This window comes from Gymnoscopelus braueri (genome assembly GCF_963280865.1).
Source record: "Gymnoscopelus braueri genome assembly, chromosome: 14".
Taxonomy (NCBI): domain Eukaryota; kingdom Metazoa; phylum Chordata; class Actinopteri; order Myctophiformes; family Myctophidae; genus Gymnoscopelus; species Gymnoscopelus braueri.
This window is the reverse complement of record NC_137619.1, coordinates 15,946,837-15,969,183: the sequence shown is the minus strand read 5'-3', so window position 1 is coordinate 15,969,183 and position 22,347 is coordinate 15,946,837. Positions and strand designations below refer to the sequence as shown.

Here is a 22,347-nt window from a genome sequence, read left to right as displayed (position 1 = left end):
AAGCAGTTTGCAAAACTGTGATTGCTCCGTGGCATCAAACCGTTATATTATACTCTGTGCATCAAACACAAACAGCAGCTTATTGCTGCCCTGATTTCTGTTCTGTCTGAGTGATGATGACCACATACTAGTGGGTCTATATGATATCAAGGCAACGGGCAAATGTCACCATTTAGGTAAGTGATTTCTTACACAATAATATATATGGTCACTGCTAGCTTAGCTCACTTTCTCGCGAATAAACTGTTGCCTGGTGTTTGTTAAAGGTGCACAGAGCAGAGCTGCTACTAAGTTAGCTGCAGCTGTACTTCCGGTCTAGATCTTTCAAAATAATACGTATACTATTCTCACTTTTTTTTTTACAGTCTGAATAAATACGAAAACGCTCGCCCCAAAACACAGTTGCCCCGGGGCAAATCCGGCGACCTCGGAACGGTCGCCACCTGGCATTCCTAAACGTAACCTCAGTAAACTATGCTTAAACCTAACCTTATTCCTAAACTTAACCAGTAAATTATGCAACTTAATCTCAGTAAAACCTTATTGCCTTATTACCCTAAACGTATTTCTAACCGTATCTTTAGAAAAACAAATACAACAGTAGGAGAACCGCTGGGGGCGAGCTGTCCGCGAAAAAAATAATGGGGGCGAGCGTGTTTTAGGGCGAGACTTCCGGTTACCGTCTGAATTACAACCGTGTAAATTAACACACCACTCACATTCACAACCTTGGAGACATTCATTGTGTAGAAAGTGTTGAAGATTGGATGACAGTTTTTCGCGAATGTTGGGGAACAAAGAGGGCAGCGTAGCCTATATTCGCTATTATGTAAATACAGGTGAGTGAGCAACGTGATTTAATTCAGACATAACTGTGTTGCCTTGTCACGTATTTCTTAGGGGTTTTTCTTCGATTATTTTGACGTCTCAATCAATTATCAAATTTGAATCATATTTTTTTTGTAGCCTATGCCTTTATGTTGAAGAGTGCTTTTAGACGGAATTAAAATTCCTGCAAACTGCTGAGAACATGACGAGTGTTGCTCTCTAGATTTCCTCTCCTGATGAACGGACTGTTGTTGTCTAGCAGCAGCTAGCTGGATTATGCTATCGAAAGCGATGTTGCTGCCCCTGTTTTTGCTTTATTTCACTTCCCATTCGTCTTTAAATGGATTGTAACCTTAACACGACGTACACATGTTACGTATTCCTATTTGCTAGGCAACATTTTGGCCAGTGATTATTTAGAAAATACTTGTGACTACCAACCTGATGTTGGCTGAATGGGAGTGTTAGTTACAACATTTTTCCAGGCAGACAAGGGCCCACGCAGCACCTAACTGCTAACCTCCCACTTTCTGTCTTGACCACATAGAAATCCAAAAGAACTGTTGCCACAGCATCTAATAACTCTTGAGTCTAAGGCTAATGCTTGCATGGAGGTTTAGCTAGTTACAGTCACTGCCTGTCACTGAATTAGTGTATTAATTTGTGTTTTCTGCTTTAGGGTGACATCTATTGCTTCAGAGAGCTGCAAATTGAGTGAGTCAAGAGATACAAATGTCCCTTTCTGACCTTTTTTGTTTAAAGAACATGACAATATGCAGAAACTTTTAACGTCGAGCGCTCACCAGTGTGGACATTATTACTGAGACAATGTGTGGTGTACACAATCACATCATAGGTAGAGTGATAAATTCACTTTGAAGGAGACTGGATGGGAAAAGGGAATGCAGATTTACTGGCATTAGCTTGTGTGCCAGTGTGATGCCCAGGCGAGGGTTGACGCCCCAGGGCCGGGTGCGCTGGCTGTTCCTGGGCCTCTTCTTACTCCTGGTGCTGCTGCTTTTCGCCTACCTGTTGGAGTGCACCCCTCCGGCGGACGTCAGCTTAGTCTTACCTGGCCTGGCAGGTGAGCCTTATGGGAAGGACTACTACCAGGCCCTGCTCCAAGAGCAGGAGGAGCGCCACCTCAACCGCGCCACCAGCCTCAAGCGCCAGATTGCCCAGCTCAAGCAGGAGCTGCAGGAAATGAGCGAGAAGCTCAAGGTGCTGCAGGAGAAGAAGGAGCTCCCCGGGGTGCAGGGTCTCTCCGACACCAAGGACCAGGAGCCAGGGGATCTGCTGGAGTATCTCCACTCGCAGATCGACAAGGCTGAGGTCAACACGGGGGCGCGCCTACCCAGCGAGTACGCCCTGGTGCCGTTTGAGAGTTTCACCTCGTCCAAGGTGTACCAGCTGGAGATGGGACTGACTCGGCACCCGGAGGAGAAACCCGTCCGCAAAGACCGCAGGGATGAGCTGGTGGAGGTTGTCGAGGCCGCGCTGGACATCATCAACAACCCGGACGATGAGGACGGGGTAGAGGATGACATGCCAATGCAGAGACAGGTCTACACAGAAAGTCACTTTACCGAGGGTAACGACTACACCGTCTCACGTGGATCAGCAACTGTCAGCTACACATTAAGAATAATAGGAAAGGGTTAGATTGTTCTAATGGTCTAACATGTGTATTTGTTATTCTGCTTTCAGGACTGTACAGGACAGAGCGGGACAAAGGTTCACTCTATGAGCTCTTCTTCGCAAAGGAGGAGTCCAGCAGCTTCCGCCACGTCACACTGTTCCGGCCGTTCGGCCCGTTAATGAAAGTCAGGAGTACGTCTGTTGAAACGTCGGGGGTCGTCATTAACATCATCGTGCCGCTGGCGGGCAGGACAGAAACCTTCTCACAGTTCTTACACAGCTTCAGGTGATTTCCGTCATATATCTGATGTTGAATCCGAGATATCCGTCTCTTGTGTCACAAGGATGATAATGGTGCACTCAGGATGTATATTGTCTGTTCAAAAATGTTAGAAATTATATTACCATTATGTCAAATACATAAGTGGATTTCCACAAATGCAATTCCTCCTTTTTGATTGTTTTGATTAATATCAATGTTTTTCAGGGAAGTGTGTATACAGCAGGATAGGCGAGTACATCTGACCGTAGTCTACTTTGGCCAAGAGGGTTTACAAGAAGTGAAGTCCTCTTTGGAGAAACTGTCCAGGTGTGTTTCGTTGCAAAATGCAATTTAAAAAAAATCAAGTTACTGCCTTCACCTTTACTAGACTGCACCTTGATGGTTAACGTGACAGAGGTTGAATCCATTGCGACAAGTCTATTTTTATTTTATTACAATAAACAAACTTTTTTCATCCTTTAGGGAAGAAAGCTTCTCCAATTACACTCTCGTCCCAGTGGATGAGGAGTTTTCCAGAGGACGGGGTCTGGACATCGGAGCCCATGCTTGGAAGAGGGGAGACGTCTTAATGTTCTTTTGTGATGTGGACATCTACTTCACACCGGAGCTCCTTAATGCCTGTCGTCTTCATGCTGTTCCCAGTAGGTGTCTTACCAGCCTACAGCTCACATTCTTTTACTGACAGTTTTACTGTCACATAATATACTGAACGCTGCTTGCTTTTGTGTTCTGCAGACAAGAAAGTCTTCTATCCAGTTGTTTTCAGCCTATATAATCCTGCCATTGTTTATGGAAATTTGGAGCTGGCTCCACCCATTGAACTCCAGCTGGTATGAACAACCTTTTCATGATTGATTTGAGAAACATTGCATAATTGTTCTTCTACTTTAATTCTGTTCAGTATGTACTAAAATATCAGTTTAAAAGTGGCATAATCTGAGTTCTTGATCATGTAATGTCGTTGCTGTCGGGCAGGAACCAGCCAACTCAATTTATCCGGTTTTGTATTTTTTTTCTCCATAAATCAGTGCTATTGACTGTGTGTTGATTAAAAAAATATTAAAAAGCGCTTCTAACAAAATCAGCTAAGTCCACCAAAGGGGGGTGGATGGTTTTGCTGACTCCAGGCTCCACCCCTTTTTGACCTCCAACCTCATTGTGAGCTTGGAGGTCCATTTAGCTGTTCTTATCAATGATGAACAAAACCTCGTAACTCCACTTTTTGTTTTGTTTTTGTCATTTCCTGAAAAATGAACATTTTGGAGTTGGCTGGTTTCTGCCCGACAGCAGAGATATACAGTACAGTATTTTGTGGAAAATTATCCCAGATGTCTTCTCAAATAGATTCACAAGAAGGATGCAGGATTCTGGAGAGATTTTGGCTTTGGAATGACTTGTCAGTATCGGTCAGATTTCCTAAATATTGGTAAGCAATTTGTCGTCATAATGACAAGACCTTTGGCTTTAGAAATATATACAACACCACTGATCATAAACAGTGTTACAAAAATATTAAAACCGCATTTTCCCAATCATTTTCTTTAACCTTCCAGGTGGGTTTGATCTTGAAGTAAAAGGCTGGGGCGTAGAAGATGTCCACCTGTACAGAAAATATCTCCGGAGTGACCTGATCGTTATTCGGACACCAGTGTCGGGCCTCTTCCACCTTTGGCATGAAAAGCAGTGTGCGGACGAGCTGACACCAGAGCAATACCGCATGTGCATTCAGTCCAAAGCCATGAATGAGGCCTCACACTCTCACCTGGGCATGCTCGTGTTCCGCGAGGAGATCGAGGCTCATCTCCGCAAGCAGGCCTTCAAGACCCAAGGCAAATCGGAGGACTGAAACAATGCCCTTGATCATTCGACATTGGACAAACAGTAAAACTGTGATGAATCCTCAACTTTCCATGACGTTATGCACTAAGGAGAAGACCTGTTTACACAGACGCTGTTCCACTTCACCGCTCAGCTGTAGACGCAGATGAATGTACAAAAATATCGAATTGTGTTGATAAATGTGAAACCTGGGAACACCGTTACAACACTCTCGTAAAGAGCAGCAATATAAACAAGTTACAGTCATTGGAGGTGATTAAACGTTCATAGCCTGGAGGGGTGGGGGAAAATATCTCTTCAATTTGAATTGAACATTTAAACTTTTACAATCAATTCTATAAGCATGCAATTAGTGTAATTGGAAAGATTAGAAATCTCTTAGTTTTAGCCCCCCCACATGCTTCAGACATGCTGTACTCAAACCTCTTCAAAGTGATTCTACTCAGAATTCCTGAGCCCTTTCCCCTCAGTCTAACTCAGACCAGTTTTTCACACCTTGCTGTGATCTCTAGGAATGTCTGCCAAAAGCATCCCAACTGTGGTGTGATTCTCAAATCAGACTTGATATACTGTAATGCGACACTATTTCAAGGTGATCATTTCAACACTATATGAAGGTGACTTAACCAATCCTTTTTTTTGTTGTTGCTTTTTCCTAAGAAATAACTGTAGCTGTTTTCTTGCATAATTGTGATTGCATCGAATCAGTTACTCAAAGGGATCAATCGGCCCCTGCTGATTCCTATCCGTAGTGTTGTTAACAAGGCTGTCGTCCTCTTTGTAAGCTGAGGGCAGAGCAGTTCATAAACATTTTCTTTTTTACGTTGTCACATTTTACTTACATCGCAGAGCCATATTGTTACAATGGGATCAAATGGTAAAAAGGGACCTTTTTTATGTTTGCTTTGACCATATTCAAACAATGACTATTTTGCTCTTCCATCATACTTGGGGTGTGGAAAAATCCCACCCAGACAGAATGCATTTAATACTTATAAACATTTATTTGTATAGCACTTTTTAAAACAAAGGCACAAAGGACTTTTCAGAACAGGATAAAATCAAATACTCATGATAGGGTCCCACATGGACCCTAGCGGTCCTATTCTGGGGCGAATATAGCAGATCAAGTGTTGATGCAACAATGAGTTTGTAGCTTGGATATTTTTGGCAAAGGGTTGGGGTAGAGGAAAAAATTTGCTTGGCTTTAGTGATGTGAAATGTAGAAGAGATTACTCGTCCTTGTTAGGCCACTGAAGTCGTGACCTTGTTTGAAGCTGTGTTCACAACCATATACTTGGAGGGAAGAGCAACATGGCTGCTGTGTACACATGGGTAACTATGGTCAATAGTCTGTTGAAAGGGACAATCATTCACTGTCTTTGCTTAGAAAACGAGAGGTGATCTATTTCAGCAAAGCACAATGACTAAATTCAAGCCAGGAGTAAAACGACTTAAAGCATTGATTCCTGGTGTATGGAGGCCGGTATTTGTCTGTAAAGAGATTCATTTATGCCTAGTGAGAATCATTCACAGCACGAACGATCCCTAATCAAGACTGGGGCTAACTGTTACACCCACTCAATGTAAATACTTTTCTAATACGTTTTTTTTATTTTCTTAATTGTGAGTTTAATACTTTTTAAGTTTTGTGCCTCCATGCTAAAGTGATTAAAGTGAGTTCTTGTTAGGCCATTGAAATTCATAGCTGTATAATTGTAAAATATATTTCTTGAAGAGAAATGTTCTTTCGAAAAAATAGGTCACTGAGATCGGGCATCAAAAGTGAAAGCATCATGTATGAGTACTGTTGACAAATCTAGCGCAAGAAAGAGCTTTATTCTTTGCAGAAGGATAGTAGGGTAGTTAATATATTCTATACTGTGGTTTTAATGAATGATTTTTGCAAATATGACAACTGTTGGTTGATAATCACATTCCTTTTTCAACTCATCCTGTAAAGATTTCTCAAATATCTTCCTTTCAGCATACTCGGTACACAATGTTACAAAAAGAAATAACTCAATGTGTATAAGTGAAGTGTTTATTTTATAACGTTTTGGCCATGAAATAAATAGTTTGTAATTAATGTTATGTAATCTTTATTGTTAATGTTTAATTTGATGATAAAACATTTCTATACATTCAATGCCATTGACCAGTTCTATGACTTGCCTATAGAAATGTAAATCCAAACTAGTCATTGTCTTTGAATTCACTAACTTTATTTTCTCTTAATTTAAGACAAATGGCATAATACAAATGTATTCATCCTTAAAACAATATAAACTACAATAATAGAAAATAAAAGAAAAAGAATAATCTGTCACAATCAGAGTAACGTGGGATAAACCTAATGGTGCGTTTACACATGCACTGAGTGTCACGCTTGCTCGATGATGCCTGTGGGCATGTCGCAGATGTGCTTAGTGGGTGTGTCACACTTAACATGAACATAGACTACTGTATGGAAAGTTGATTACAAGTTGAAGTTGAATGCTCAAGTAGGTGTGAAAAACTATTGAGCAAATACTTTAGGCTCCATATCCGTCTATTACAGCTTGATAGTACACAATCTATACTTTTAGTCACACAAACCACGTAGTCACCTCCTGTACAACTGCTAGATTAAAACTTTGTTAGCATTCAGCAGTCCCGTTAAGCTGCCCATCTAAAGTGGTGTCAAGTGTCACTCAATGCAGAAATGTATTTGCATAAAGTTGAACGGAACTGTAATTTTTCCAACCCCAATCCCAAGAGCCTTTGCACGGCAATTTTGCCTGCTCCATAGAAAATGAATGGGGAGTGTAAACAAAACAAAATCAAGACTCAGTGCATGTGCAAATGCACTGTAATGGAAGTTCTCAGTCTGGTTTATTGATCCTCAGTGTAAATGATTGTATTAATGTACTAACTGCTCAGGATGGATCCCCATGGTTTTGTAGATTTCTTTGAGAATAAGCAGGGCTGTGTCTTCCGATTCCCTGCAAAAGAACAAAGAAATGTATAAGAATACCTCAAATTGATACCCTACCCACTCCACTAGTAAGCTGAGCCATTAGTCTGACAACCACAAAGCTAGAAATACGTGACCCTACACATATCTTATTATTTAAATAAAGGTCGTTTCTGGTGTACTGATGTACAGTATGTATTCAAAGATCAAGGTCGACAAGTTGATGTACCGTTGAAAATACCTATGTACGTACCAGTAACAGAGATGACTCTGAAGGGCAAAAAGGTACTCATTGAAACTCTCAATGGGCTTCTCCTGCAGGACATAGTCGATGCGGTTTCCACCGTTCAGCATCCCTATCTTCACCTGGGGTTCCTCTTCTCGCTGTGGCTCAGGACTGTCTGAAATCTTTTGTTCTGTAACAAACCAAGCAATCACACACTGTGGTTAAAGCTGCAATCCGGGAGTTTTATGTTCTACCTGAGATTTGAACCTGGGTCTCACACACAGGAGACAAAACATTTACCATTCATCCAAGATGGAATCCCCATTTGGCCAGGGTAGATGCTATGCATCTGAGCTTGAGGTAGCACTACTTGTCAACCAGTAGGTGTCCTATCCAGCACCAATTTCTCAATGGTTGACCACCTCACAACCACCTCCCAACTACTGCAGATGTGCTAGTTAGATTGTATTAACATACTCTGCCATCCAGATTGGTTGAAATAACATTCTACTCATTAAAATAATGCTGGACTATCGCTTTAATTAGAGCCCCTCAAAACAAACTCACCTGAACACATTAAGTAAGTAGCTTTGGGAACCAAACCCTGAACACAGTGGCCCTCATTTATCAAGCTAGCATGTGACCAAAACGTGGGTGTGCGGCCAATTCATCTGTCGCCAATTTGACGTGAGCATAGCAGACAATCAAATCTCACGTCAAGTCTCAGCTCGTGTACACAAATGTTTGTCTGCGTAGACTTGTGGTGCAGCAGAGTCAGTATTTTGTAAAGGGCTACATCAACTATGTTTCGTATATCCCTAAAATAGTTATTTCCCAAGTTTTTTACAATAACGGTTAACAGGTGACATACATACAAGCTAAATGTGACATATTTAGTCACATTTAAATGAGCGCTTTGACAGTCACCAGATCTCATCAATAGCAGATTTGTCTCCGTTAAGACCTCTACTGTACATGCATGTAAACGAGAGGATTTGTCTGGACCGCTGAAATCTTTTCATGGTGTGACCTGCCTCCCAGCATGTCCTACTGGAGTTATGCCACAATTTGGAACCTCAGTTAATAAGAGAAACCCGATGCTTGAATGCCATACCTATGCAAGTGCAGGTGCTCTCCAAATTGGGGGTTTTGGCCACCGGGACCTCTAGGACAGGGGTTCTCAAACTTTATTTATAGTGCAATTTCAAAGTGGAAATAAAGAATATTTTATGGTCTCCCCGCTCTGTAATGTTACATCGCAATCCGTAAATTGAACGTTTGTTGATTCAAATGCCAATTCGGGGCTTATTGTGTTTGCTGACACATAGACCCCTCCAGCGCCAATTTACCAGTGTTAAGTCAACTCCAAGAGGGTACAAATGGAACGAAATAGACCCGCGGTCCATATAGGCCACGTGTACCCTCTCGCTCTCAGAGTTACAAAAAATATTTTAAGCCACGCTCATATTGAACTTAATTCCTGCTATATACAGTAACTATATCGTTTATGAACAGCTAAATCAGTTCTGTGTGCCTCTGCAAGGGCTTGTGTGTGTGTCGTCTTTCCAGTGTTGCTGCTGGTTCTCGTTGGGTGGAGCTGTATGTGTGTATGAGGAGTCAAGCGGCCGTCTTTGACATCCTCTTCACGTTGGTCATGACGACCCCCACTTTTTTCTGTTTCTTGATTTAAAAAGAAAATCGTATTTTTTTCGGTTGCCAATCCACGACCCCATTCTTTTCTTAACAACTAATTATACAGGAAAGTCAATCTCACCTTCATGTACATGCTTCTCCTCTTCCTCTTTAATCTGATGGGCAACCATGTCCAACTGAGCCTGTAGCTGGGCAGAGGAGGTGTGAAAACGAGCAAACTCGTTGAGCGTCTGCCAGGCCGTCCTCACTGAGTTGATGAAGCCGTGTTTCAGGTCTGAGCCCATTTTAGAGAGACTCTCCTTCAGCTCTGCAACAAAAACAGTCCCATTTTAAGATTCAAATTCAAAGAGTATAAAGATTAACCCCCTACAACAACCAAGTTGAGCCTACACCAACAAATCTCAGTCAGTCCCAGATAGAATGACATATAATTTTGCTTGACTTTCAGACATTTCTGTCCACACAAGCCATTTTAAATACAATAATGCTGGAAAGTAGTCTTATATTTTGAACCTGAATACAATTATAATGACTTGCTCATAATCTGTATTCAGAACAATTTACATGTGGGTGACATTCAACACATTTGAGATGAAGTCATGACAGACCTCTCTTTAACCAGTTATGATGATCTTGGACACACCGACACTTACTGTACTGCACTTTACACACTCATGCACTCATTACATCACACTGCATGACTTCATACACATCTCATACTAAGGACTGCAATGGAAACAAGCCGTCAGATTTTTTGCATTTATCCTTTTGATTATGGTGGGCCATATACATGTTATTGTCGTATATGTTTTTTATGATCAATAAAGATGTCAATCAATCAATCAATCACTTAAACTCTATACTGTATACTAGTCTAACTAGTGTACCCCAGGGGTCTATTCCTTGGTTCCCTACTTTTATCCTTCAACACCAAATCTCTTCGGCAAAATAGCTGATCTACAAGCTCACACTGCATTGCGAGCTTGTTGATCTGCCATTTTCAATGAATGTTCGTCTGTTTCTGCACATGTTCGCCCCTTATACCTAGCACAGGGATGCTAGGGTTCAAGTGATATTTGCAAGGAACAGACTCATAGGACATAATTCCTTCAATGTCACTTCTCCTTCATCAAAATAGATGCTAACAACATTGAGGCACTGTGAGCAGAAATTCAAGATAAATCTTGAGTTCCATACCAAGATGGAGCCTCTTTCTCCCTTTGTGATGTGGGATCAAAACAGGCTTCAGGTCCAAGTCTGGCATGATCATGGGTTCAATCCTGTATGCAACTGGGTCCAGCTAAAACACAAGAAAACACAGGTGACCGATAATCTAGGTACCAGTTACCACAGTATACAGTGGCTAGGAATAGTCATATCCTGTAAAATATTACATCATATTAAAATAGAACTTCACAGGACCACAATGGAAACAAGCTCCAAGGGCTTTTTGTGTTATCCTTTTAACAATCATTGTAAATCGTACATCTGTACTAATTGCAAATTGTTAAAGTATTCAATCAATCAAACTTGTGACTTTTGTTTTGCCTTAGTTACACAAATGTTTCTTTTGCATGCAACATTTTACAAGAATATTAAGTGTCAGTATATGATACATTTCTAAAATGATATAAAGAGGGTCAACACGGCACTATCCCACCCACACCTGTACATTCCATTAAAAGTCAGACATTGGAAGTTCCTAGTTCCTTGGAATTTCTCCAACCTCTGTGTTCCAGTTGTGTCGCTAATAAATTAGCAACTATTTGTGCAACTTTACACAACTAAAATGTACTACATAATTGTATTATTAAATTCAAGGTCATCTACCTAAGAGTAGTTATTTGGCAACATTAGTTAATCTTGGTTGGCTGCATACACTTTTAACATAGTCTTATGATAAAAACATTTATAAAATGAAATTCTGCCAACAGTTCACTGCTCTGCCATGTTGCCAAGACCTTGCCAACTACATCCCAGACATCTTAGGGTTGAACATCTTGCCTGAGTTTCCTAGCTGGAGTTCTAAATGGCTGTTCCATTTAAATGGCACTATTCCAAGTTGGAGGTCGGATCTGTCTGACATTTGTTTGGCGTTTGGTGGCAGCTTTGCGATATGAGTGCAAAGTGGTGACATATGGTTTGTTTTTCCTCATGAAAGGCAGACAATGATATTAACTAAACCATGCTTATTGTGTTTAAAATGTAGACATATGACTCCAGTCATATTCTGGAATGTGTCTGGACAGAAAATATCAAATCTTTTGCTAATAAGTAAAATAAAGAGATGATTTTGGAAATCTTAGGATTTTTTGTTCTCCTTATGGACAAAACATATGCCAAAACCACAATCTAAAAACCGATGTTCACAAAATCAAAAAATGAAGCATGCGCCAAAAACTTTTATGATATATAACCTAAGTAATTAATAGATAATGACAAGTATAGATGGTCGTATGGTCCTTTAATACCCTGTGTAGCTTCATTCATTAGTACTGTGGCTTAGCCAGTGTAGCTTTATAATACTTACATATATTATAAAGCTATACTTACAATACTTAGTATTGTAACCATGATGACCAACATTTTTAGTAAAGAACGTAAATCCTAGACAATTTTCTTACCGGGTGGTAAATGTTAAAGAAACCACTGCAGGTGGGCAGCTGGTATGTCTCTTCAATCTTCTCCAGACCCCGCACTGTCAGGAACATGCCAATTGGAGAACCCAGGGCAAAGAAATTCACTGGTTCAAAGTCCAGGGCATGGTAGATCACCGACACCTACGTAGCAAATTATAACTATTATAGCAACACATTCATATTAACCCATTAAGGCTGATTCTACAAATGCCTTCTAAATCAGTAGTTCGCCAACTTTTTCGTAATTCCAAATTATTCAACATTTTCCAAACACTTCGTGCCGCGCTGTGAGCTTGTACATCTGCTATTTTTGAAAAGCCAACGCAAAAATCTAAAATGACAGATGCTTTCCCGGTTTTAATGGGTTAAACAACAGTGAAATTGTAATTTCATGTCTACATTATGGAGAGGGCTGGACTGTTTGCAAATTCACACACAAAAAAAGTCTACATAGGTCCCTCACACATACTTCAATGACTTTTCCTGATGTTGTACAGTTGAGTTCATGGATCGAACACTACAATATCAAGGCTGATTAAAAATATAAAATAAATAATATATGGGGCGGTAGAGTGGCCAGTAGAGCGGCCGGATGGCATCCGCAAGGTTCACAGTTCGCGTTGTGAGTGTTGAAGTGTCCTTGAGCAAGAAGCTGAACCCCTAATTGCTCCTGATGAGCAGGTTGGTTCCTTGCATGGTTGCCTTTGCCATCGGTGTATGAATGTGTGTGTGAATGGGTGAATGTAATGCACAATCTATGTAAAGCGCTTTGAATAAAAGCGCTATATAAATGCACCATTTAACCATATAAATCTCTAAATCAGTGACAACCTGCAATGCCAATTTCACTCCAACTATTAGAATTTACCTGTCCAGTGCCAACCTCAAAGTAATTGTAATCGACATGGACGGAGATATTCCTGCCCACAGGGAGCTTTGTGATGGTGGGATCAGGGAGGGGTTCAGGTACGGTCTGTATTGGCACCACCTCTTTCACCTCCACTTTCTTCTCTTGAGCCGCCTGACGAGTGGCCTGTCACAATGAGTGAGTGAAATGAAGACAAGTGAACCAGGTGAACTGAGTTAGGTCTTCCAGTAAAGAAAAAAGGAAAAGAATCATTAAAAAGTGTTCTGTTTTGTAGAGAATAAAACATAAGCCTTTATCTGCTACAGAGATACATTGGCAGAGGTAATGTGTATATATATGTAGATAATTTTGTTTGTTTCTTATTGATTTATCTCTCTTGCCCCCCATCTTCTTCTTTCCTTTTTATGGAAATAACTAAAACGATGGAGTTCACCCACTGTTGATTCTGATTCTTGGCTTGAAAAACATCAAACACACCCTGCAGCAGCACTCTATTGCAAAACTCACCTGCTTATTTAATCTGTCTTTGACAAATTTGGCAATCTTTTTCCTGGGTCCCAGGGGAATTCCCATCTCTTTCAGGTCCTCAATTGTGCACATGAGCTGAATTGAACATGAGAGAGTAGGGAAGCATATTGTAAAGACCGCTAAGTCACAAGGACATTTGAGTGTCGCTACTACAGATGATCGTATCATTGAAACCAGCAAGTCTATGCTTACAAAAGATTCTATGTCGATCTTCTCCTCATCGAAGGTGCTCTTGTATTCAGACAGGCCCAGATGTTGCAGGACAGCAGGGAGATCTTCATATTCCTCTCCTTCCTCTTTAGGCTCTTCTTCTACAGGAGATGGTGTGAGGGCATTGGCTTGCTGTGGCTCCTGGTTGGAAAAAGAGAACATTATTTTACACCTCGTCCCAATGCCCAGGTATGACTTGGGAAATATCTCTTACGCTAAAATGTTTACAGCTTAAAGGAGAACTGCAACCATGTTCAAACTATATTCATATAATTGGTCCTAACTAATACTAATTATAAGATGGCACCATTTCTGTATACTCGCTCTGTGTCTCAGAGGAGGGCTGTGGACAGTTCAGAAACCTAAGATAAATAAAACTATGTGAGAAGGACATTTATTGAGTGCTGGCTGTCTTCTTCTCAATTCAGAAACCTGCCTACCAGTGACATCATCGGTACGCAGGTTTGGTAATTTCAAAGATTTCAAACTTATTTTTTTTATTAATGCAAGAATGGCTTCTATTTCAGCATGCTAACTTTCCGGGAAGAGAAAGGCTGTAGTTTCTATTCGCTTGGAATCACCATCGATGATGTCATTGGTAGGCAGGTTTCTGAGCTGTCCACAGTGCCACCAATGAGATTCAGAATGAGTGGAAGGAAACTCCACCAACTTAAAATGAGCATAAGGGAGGACTATTTTTATGAGGATAAGGATGAAAATGGGCTGCTTTTAGACCAATTCATACTTGGTCACACAAGGGATGGTCAATAAGAAGACACATTTTCAACTTTAAAAAATGCTGACTGACACTTCAAAAGGGTTGTGTGACAAAGTATAACGCTGTCGTGATACAATGCAGCCGAGTATGAATAGGCTGAGTATGAAGGCTTAAATCCAAGTGTCCTTATTGTCTGAGCTCAACAGTGTATCAGACCTGAGGTGAAAACTATGATATACAGTACATGTCTAGAAACATTCCCCTAATTATGTTGATGGCTGATGATTAAGTACCTGTTTCTTGTCTACAGCAGGGACTTCATTAGTAGTTGGCATTGTTGGCATGGCGGGTGCTGAGGAGCCATTCTTCTGATTGGACAGCAAGTCGAAAAGTATCAGGGAACCTGCAAAGAACCATACATGTGTGACAACCAGAGGTATATACATGCTGGAATAACAACACAAGCAACTCCTTTTACTTCAACAATAACAGATTTGCTTAATTTGACTTCCAATCATTAAAGATTATGTTTTCACAATTCACATTATTTTTTGTTGCCTGGTATGATTAATTATCTTTGAGTAATGAAAACAAAACTAAAAGAAAATCTAACATTTTCAGCTAGATAATTAGCAGTATAACGTCAGTGTACAGCACCCAGGTTCTTAAAAAGGCTAAAGTTATTACCAATAACACAAGTCACCCACAATTAAACCACTTATGCCATCAGGGCAATGGTATACTGTACCAAGGACGGTTTCAAACTCTGGCTCAGAGTTCATTTGTCTGCTCAAGAATAGCACTTTTGAACAAATATTTCAATTCAGCATGTAAATATTGTTCCTGCTCATCTATAACTTATGGTAAACCCTTGCTGATGTGGTTACCTAAGCTGTGTCCAGCCACTGATACAGCTCCACTGTAATCGGGGTTCCTCTCCATGAACAGGGCATGCAGTCTGTTAATCTCTAGGGCAACTGTGTCCATGATGGTCTGGCAGTATGTGGGGCTGTTATAGAAGAGCACGTCTAGTAACGTCTCGTTGGTGAAGTGTCGCAAACGTCCAGTGCTGGGCAACGTGATCTTCTTTATCCTCCTACATGCACAACGCATCACAACAAGAGTAGAGGGGGGAGATTACCGTCAACTTGTGTATACCAGTGATTCTCAAGTGGGTCCGGAGACCCCCAGGGGTCCTTGGGGAGGTTCCAGAGGGTCCCCAGTAAAATTTGATAATACAGCATCAATCATTTTAACCACTTTATTTATATTTTTGACGAATATAGCAGCTTTTGATTTAAAAAAAAAAAAAGTGTTTGAACATTTTTGAATAATTTTAAATAAATAAAAAACATCACATGGATGCACTTCTCTTCTGGGGTCCCTGGCACAAAACATTTTTAGATGGGGGTCTGCAGCCAAATGCATATCAATTTGGGGGTCCTTGACATGAAAAAGTTTCAGAACCACTGGTGTGGTTTCCATGATATACAGTCTCTGGGTTTCCCTTCAGGGGTATTTTGCAGTTGCACCAACCATAAAATACAGCGAGTGTGACTGCATGATACATGATGTGTAATAGACATTGCAGAACATTCCTTGATATTGTGGAACTTCACCAGGGAACAGAAAATATATTAGGTCCACTAGTATTTCCCTCTACACAAACTCTCTTATGCAAAAATAGCCGAACTATAAATATTTTCGCTGAATGTTAATAGATTTCCTCACCTGTCCACCCCTGTGGCGTCTCCATGTAGAGCTGTGTGCCACTGAACAGGGAGGAACTCCACCCTGCTGATGACATGCTCATCCTGGGATTTCTTAAAGTGACTTTGCAGCAGCTTCAGTGACACGTTGCGGAAGTCGTCCACTGAAAACAATGGTTTTACACACACAACGTTATCACCATGGAGGAAAACACACTGGCAAACAACAAAATCAGTCTACATCGGTCAGTGATTTGTCTGCGGTAGTTTGCCACCGTTTCATTTAAACAAAGATGCGATAGAGATGGTACCCACCACACTCCACCATGCTCCGAAACCTCAGGTCGCACACAGGACCAATTCCGTGCACCATGAACACTAGATGATCCGCCTTAGGTAGCTCTCCTGAAATACATAAACAACATGCATGACATTCTATTCATCTAAAAAAAATAAAACTGTTTTTCCAAAACCGTTACTTTTCAGGAAATGGAAAAAAAGAACCTGTGTTCCAATCTGGATCCAATGTTTATTATGTATTTAGCCACAAGCTCTTGTTAATACTTTGGTTAAATATTTATAAACCCACTAACAAATATTGAAAATAGCTGACACAGAAGTAGGGCAATAATGCACGGGGGGTACATTTTGAACTATGGAGATACAAGGTTTCTGCCCAACAGCAACGATATACATGTCAAAATGATGATCCAAGCAAAAGAGGATCTGTGCTACCATCAGGCACTTCATCATGGTCATCATCAATGCCCCTCTTCACCACCCTTGGCCTGGTCTGACCATCCTGAGTTGTGCCCCACTCATCTGGCATGGCAGAGGGCTGGAACTGGACTATCACCTGGTAAAAAAGATAACACACTAAATTAACACAGGATCTATAAAACCACTCTGGAGTGGACTTTAGTCTACTCTATGGCAGAGTTGCATTTTCAAAAGCAACTCACACAAAGGCTTACCTTTGGATTGTGCATGACAATGGTTTCACCAGATGGGAATTCTAGCCTGCGGTGCCACTGGTTGGTAGACACAGCTTTCTTGTATTCCCCCTGGAGAAAGAAAACATGTTTATCATTCACTTTAACCTCTATAATCCTGGCATCCAGATTTTAGGCATGTTGTTACAGGAGAAGATATTTTTGAAATGTTATGTGGTTAAGATTGCACAATGCAGCATTATTGATGAAATTGCAAGGAATTTGAATGAGAACGTAGAGCATTTTGCTCGACAATTTTGGGACCATGAGTGTAATTTGTACTCTATATGTGCATAATAGTGTTATCAAGTGTAACTAAAATCATGAAATATAAAAAAAAAATCCTGGACCCCAATTTGAAAGTCTCAAATTAGGCAGTAGATTAGATATCTAATATAACCAACAATGGACCTCCTTAGACCAGGAAAACAGAGTGATCCCGTATACTGTCTTCACTTACAGCAAAAAATAAATAAATCATTTTTATAGTACAACGTTTCGGTCCAACTGACCTTCATCAGGTATCTGGTACCTGATTAGACCCTCACCAGGTACCTTTTTAACAAAGTTTGTGCCTCCTTCGACCAACCATGGACTGACCACAGACTTCTGTTACAGCTTCCCTGACTTTGTTTCTGGCAAAACCTTAACTTGTGATTCAGACCCTCCATTGTAAGACGGTGGGTCGGACCACGTGATACAACTGGTTTAGATGGTGACGGTACAAACCTCCAGTTTGTCGCTGAACTCCTCTGAGTAGGGAATGAAGCGGCTGTCTGAGTCTCCCTTATAGAACCAACTGCAGCGTCGGATCTCGGTAGGCTCCTCCTCCCAGTACACAGCGGTCCGCATGCGGTCGTACAGTTGCACGTCGTAGCGGCCTCCATCTGTGCACACAATCACATTCTCCGGGTCTGGCTGAACTACAAGAAGAAGAAAGGCCCAGGAGGATATTAGACGGCTTATCTGTTTCAAAGGATCCAAGTTTATGCCAAAATACCTTTTGTTGGAAATATGGAACGCAAATTCAGCCTGGATTTCCTGTGAGTGCCTCCATGTGGACCATCTGTGGAATGTGGTTCTCAGAGGGATCAACACACTGCTAGGATTGGGAATTTGAATCCATTTGAGGGTATACGTGCTACTAGGAATGCAAACCATCACAGTACACAGGAAAACCCTGAGTGTCAATTTAAAGGTGGTGTAAGTGATTTGTTTTTGTTAAACAAAATAAAGTCAGATATAAAGTCAGGACAACTATATAAAATCAAAACCCCCAATTCCCTTTATGCAAGTATAAAGAGACAAAACATATATATACATATATTGTCAGTTAATAATTAATAAACATTACTTGATTATTTCAATTGGCGACCGTGTACTATGTACTCTGTATTAACCATCCCCAGCATGCCTATTCTGGGGGGAACATTTGCCAAAAATAACAGATTTACAAGCTCAAACGTTTTGAGCTTGTAGATTGGTTATTTTCGGCAAAGAGATTTGGTGTAGACAGAAAAAGGTGGTTAAACCAGCCAAATAGCATATATTACTAAGTGATATTGTTGGGTTTTCAATCTAGAGGCACCATCATGACAGTGCGTCATAACAGTACTTACCAGTAAACAGACACTTTTCATTCACATTTACGTGGTGGGATAACAATGCAGCTATTCTGACAAGGTAAGGAGACATGAGATTGATGGTACAAAATATACCAACATTTAAAATAAGCTGCATAAAGGTTTTTTCCAACCAGGAGTGATTGACGCACCTAACTAAATAAGTTCAATGGGATGATGTGAGCAGGCAGGTTAGGAGACGCAGGCAATCTGACAGGCAAGAGCACGATCGCGTTTGTCTAACACACGCTCATGTGAGAGTTGAATTGTCTTGAAATCTTTTCTATGCCACCAAACACTCTGGGTCGCGGGCCCATTTTGATGGCTTGCAAGTAAACATCCCTTTATTTTCCCTACATTTGTTTTTAATTATTATTATTTCAAAACGTTTTTTTTTCACAAATAATTTTATAAATGAAGAAAGAAATGGAAAAGAAAATAGCAGATCTATAAGCTCACGCGTTGTGAGCTTGTAGATCGGCTATTTTCACTAGTTTGGGTCCTGGGGAGACATTTCTCTTTTGGGTTTCGAGCTAAAACGTTTGGGAACCACTGTTCTATGCGATACACAGGGAAAGAGGGGCTGAATTGTTTTAACTTTTAATAATATAGCATTAGGGTAAAACCCCTTGTGTCCCATGGACACACAGGTAGTGCTTTTGCTGCATCCTTTCGGATTTTAATGGATGCGTACCTAACATTGTTACTGATTACATTATGAGGTCCATCTTACCAGAATTGTATGTCTCCTCCAGCTGAATGGAGTCAATGATGCTGAAAGGAAGCCAGACACTCTTTGATTCAACTTGTTTGCAGTAGAACCAGTGAGGCTGGACAGGCTCATAGATATTGTAGGTGTACTGCTGCTGCATCATGGGATTGGCAGGAACCAATGGTCCAGCTGTGGTAGGCGGCGGGGGAGGTGGGTGTGTCATCATCTGTGTGGGAGGGGGCTGCAGGGAGAGAGAAAGACAGAGGAGAACTCCATTATCTATTCTCCGAATTATAGTCATCTTTTTTTCTCTCCTCCATTCATTGGACGATGTACAAGCACACAACACGTCACAACGCGATGCGTTGCGAGATTGTAGATAAGCTATTTTCTGCAAAGATATTTAGTGTAAAAGGGAATAAGTTCAGCTAAGTATAGGGTTTAAATTGTTAAAAGCATGCGAGAGAAAAAAGCAGAAAAGCACAAGGGTTAAAACAACTGCACCCTGGTAATGGATGCAATGAATATGAACTCGATAGATACAAACAGAGGTAACTTATTGATTAGTCGTTTTCTACCTTTGTGAATGTGGGGCCTGCCATTTGGAATGTGTGCTGCTGTGGCGGGCCAAGAGAATAGGGGATCTGCTGTGGTGAAGCTGGTGGTAGGGGTGATGATTGCACCTCCGGAGCTGCAAGATAAGGGCTGGCTCTGCTGCTGACAGGAGTGTGTCGGTACGGGTTAAAACTCTGCTGGGACACCTGGGGAGGGGGTGTGGCCATTGAGCTGGGGGGAGGAGTCTGTCGTCCCATGGGACTTTGGTAAACCGTACTAGTGAATGCAGGCGGAACAGGATTAGTTTGAGGGACGGGAGGTGTTGGGACACTGGGGACACTGCTGGGGACAGAGGTGGGACCCGTCGTGGCCGGACGAGCAACCGACTGTGCTGGCGGCGGGCATGGCTGATGACCTATCGATGCAAACGGGTCACTGCTGGTTACGGGACTGGAGAAGTAGTTGAATGTGGAGGGAGCTGAGACGTTGGCAGAGGTCTGTCCAAGGAAGCTGTCCTCTTCTCCCACATCAGTTGAATCATCTATGAGAATACAATCATAATATGTATGCTTTATAGTGACTCTTCTTTGACAGAGACAACAGTTGGACAATTACAAAATGAAACTAATATCTTATACACACTGAATTGGTCATTTATTAACAATCAAAGTCAGAGGAAATTCTAACCAGATCCCATCAAGGTCTGTTTATCAAGGGGAGACAAGACAGATTTCTGGTGGAGTGTTTTTTTGTTTGATTTGATTTTGATTGATTGACAGACTGATTGTTTGATTGATGACACTTCATTGTCGGACTGATCCAAAATGTGTCATCATTAGCAGCACTGTATGCGACAACAAATACATTGATTATACATCCCGGCTACCCCAACCATGGACTGTTTCAGTCAGATGCTGCTGCATGGAAAATTACTGCGCAGGAGCCACTGGCAGTAAGCTGCTAAAAAGCATCTTTCTTTGAGCAATTATTACACACATGATGAACGATTTGGCAAGGGCAAATCTCAACAAACTGTCCAGAGGGAAATGCCCCCCCCCCGTCTGATGACTGAATATCCCCCACAGGCTCAATACAAGTCTATCACACACACACACACACACACACACACACACACACACACACCCCACCAGGATGTCTGTAGCTGATGGTAAACATGACCAGAGTGAGACCATTTTTGGCCAATGTTTGCAAGCAAGTATGCTGATTTGTAGTTTCTCAAGTGGATGGCCTACACTCTTTGAACAGATTTTTTTGATTTGGTGGAACAGTTTTTATGAAAATGTTAACTATTGTACCTTTAATTAGAGCAGTAGTGGACCGAGACACACTTACACCAAGTAGTACTGTAAAATAAGTATCTGTCTACTCGCCCCAAAAGACCCAAGGCAAACAATTTCAGTCTGATCTTTCCAATGATAACATGATAAACTGGCAGCCTAAATAGCAGTAGCCTGGCTAGTCCGGGTTGCAAACGTTTAAGCTCATGTTTTACTGCATAACATGCCATCTTACCTCCTGACAACACCGCGGGGCCACCGGCCTGGCTGACCGGGATGAAGGGCAGGTTGAAGTTGAACTCCGGAGCTGCGCTAAACAGTAGATTTGCACTGGAATTGGACACATTATTACTTTTTCTGTCAGCCATTTTCGCCCAGAATTACACGTCGCCTACATCCGTAATCCGGTGCAGCAGCCGGATATTTGCCTTCCCAGCAGCAACGAAAAAGAATCACTGATCTGTATGCACAACCAAAACACGGAGAGAGTCCAACTGACGATGCAGAGCGTTTGTTGATTTGCTATTTCCACGCAGGTCATTTTGTATGTCAGTTGATCCGATGAAAGCGCCACCTGTAGGCGTGGCTGACTACTCGCATATAGTTAATATTTTAACTAGAAAAAGTGCTCCTCGGAGCACAGGTCTCCGCCAGGTCAGGTAGGGGCGCAGCCATGGGTGGGCCGTCAGCCGTGGCCCACCCACATAGAAAGCTGGCCCACCCAATCGATTTTGCAAAAAAAAAAGTTTTGGAATAAAATGTTTTAAATGTTTGTATAATAAATGTTTTGATAAAAAATCGGCCTAATCCTAAAACCGAAATAAAGTAACAAAAAAACGGCCAAAAACGTGTGAGCGTGTGAGCGTGTGTCTGTCTCTCTCTCTCTCTCTCTCTCTCTCTATCTCTCTCTCGCTCTCTCTCTCTCTCTCTCTCACCCAATCGATTTAGCAAAAAATTAATTGGGGGAAAGTGGGCTTCGTGCCCACCCGCGCTTCGTGCCCACCCGATCCACCCCAGCCTATACTAGTGTTCTGGCTGCACCACTGGGTTGTTGTGGGACAGCAATGTTCGGA

At 41.5% G+C, this 22,347-nt stretch overlaps 2 protein-coding genes across 5 annotated transcripts; one reads left to right on the top strand and one right to left on the bottom strand.

The window, feature by feature from the left end:
• The first annotated feature begins 18 nt into the window (after positions 1-18).
• csgalnact2 (chondroitin sulfate N-acetylgalactosaminyltransferase 2) lies at positions 19-7,410 on the top strand. Of its 2 annotated transcripts, none has more exons than XM_080449088.1 (8): positions 19-176; positions 1,508-2,419; positions 2,536-2,752; positions 2,954-3,055; positions 3,212-3,390; positions 3,485-3,579; positions 4,094-4,175; positions 4,303-7,410. In XM_080449088.1, the coding sequence occupies exons 2-8, from the start codon at positions 1,768-1,770 to the stop codon at positions 4,593-4,595; spliced, it is 1,620 nt and encodes a 539-aa protein (XP_080305214.1). In that variant the 5' UTR covers positions 19-176; positions 1,508-1,767; the 3' UTR covers positions 4,596-7,410. The 2 variants fall into 2 exon arrangements, with proteins under 2 accessions (XP_080305214.1, XP_080305215.1); XM_080449089.1 differs by lacking the exon at positions 19-176 and adding an exon at positions 685-839.
• Positions 7,342-21,692, bottom strand: sec23ip (SEC23 interacting protein). 3 transcript variants are annotated; one of them, XM_080449085.1, is made up of 18 exons: positions 21,510-21,692; positions 20,000-20,517; positions 19,443-19,662; positions 17,817-18,010; positions 17,070-17,159; positions 16,831-16,951; positions 16,411-16,500; positions 16,118-16,259; positions 15,274-15,482; positions 14,680-14,789; positions 13,651-13,809; positions 13,438-13,533; positions 12,931-13,095; positions 12,048-12,203; positions 10,621-10,723; positions 9,545-9,730; positions 7,798-7,960; positions 7,342-7,572 (listed from the first exon to the last, which is right to left on the bottom strand). In XM_080449085.1, exons 1-18 carry the CDS (start codon positions 21,640-21,642, stop codon positions 7,491-7,493), a joined length of 2,937 nt encoding a protein of 978 aa, XP_080305211.1. In that variant the 5' UTR covers positions 21,643-21,692; the 3' UTR covers positions 7,342-7,490. The 3 variants fall into 3 exon arrangements, with proteins under 3 accessions (XP_080305211.1, XP_080305213.1, XP_080305212.1); XM_080449087.1 differs by having other exon boundaries at positions 12,931-13,083; XM_080449086.1 differs by having other exon boundaries at positions 13,651-13,806.
• Between the last annotated feature and the right edge of the window lie 655 nt (positions 21,693-22,347).

What these genes read in the sequence shown, in the direction of transcription:
- sec23ip (XM_080449085.1), bottom strand. Translation starts at nt 21,642, where the DNA reads ATGGCTGACAGAAAAAGTAATAATGTGTCCAATTCCAGTGCAAATCTA. An exon ending in GGAGGAGACATACAATTCTG is followed by an intron (nt 18,011 to 19,442) that starts GTAAGATGGACC and finishes TTCTTCTTGTAG; the next exon opens with TTCAGCCAGACCCGGAGAAT. An exon ending in TCTTTAACATTTACCACCCG is followed by an intron (nt 10,724 to 12,047) that starts GTAAGAAAATTG and finishes CTTGTGTTTTAG; the next exon opens with CTGGACCCAGTTGCATACAG.
- csgalnact2 (XM_080449088.1), top strand. Translation starts at nt 1,768, where the DNA reads ATGCCCAGGCGAGGGTTGACGCCCCAGGGCCGGGTGCGCTGGCTGTTC. An exon ending in TCGTCTTCATGCTGTTCCCA is followed by an intron (nt 3,391 to 3,484) that starts GTAGGTGTCTTA and finishes TGTGTTCTGCAG; the next exon opens with ACAAGAAAGTCTTCTATCCA. An exon ending in CACCCATTGAACTCCAGCTG is followed by an intron (nt 3,580 to 4,093) that starts GTATGAACAACC and finishes CTTCTCAAATAG; the next exon opens with ATTCACAAGAAGGATGCAGG.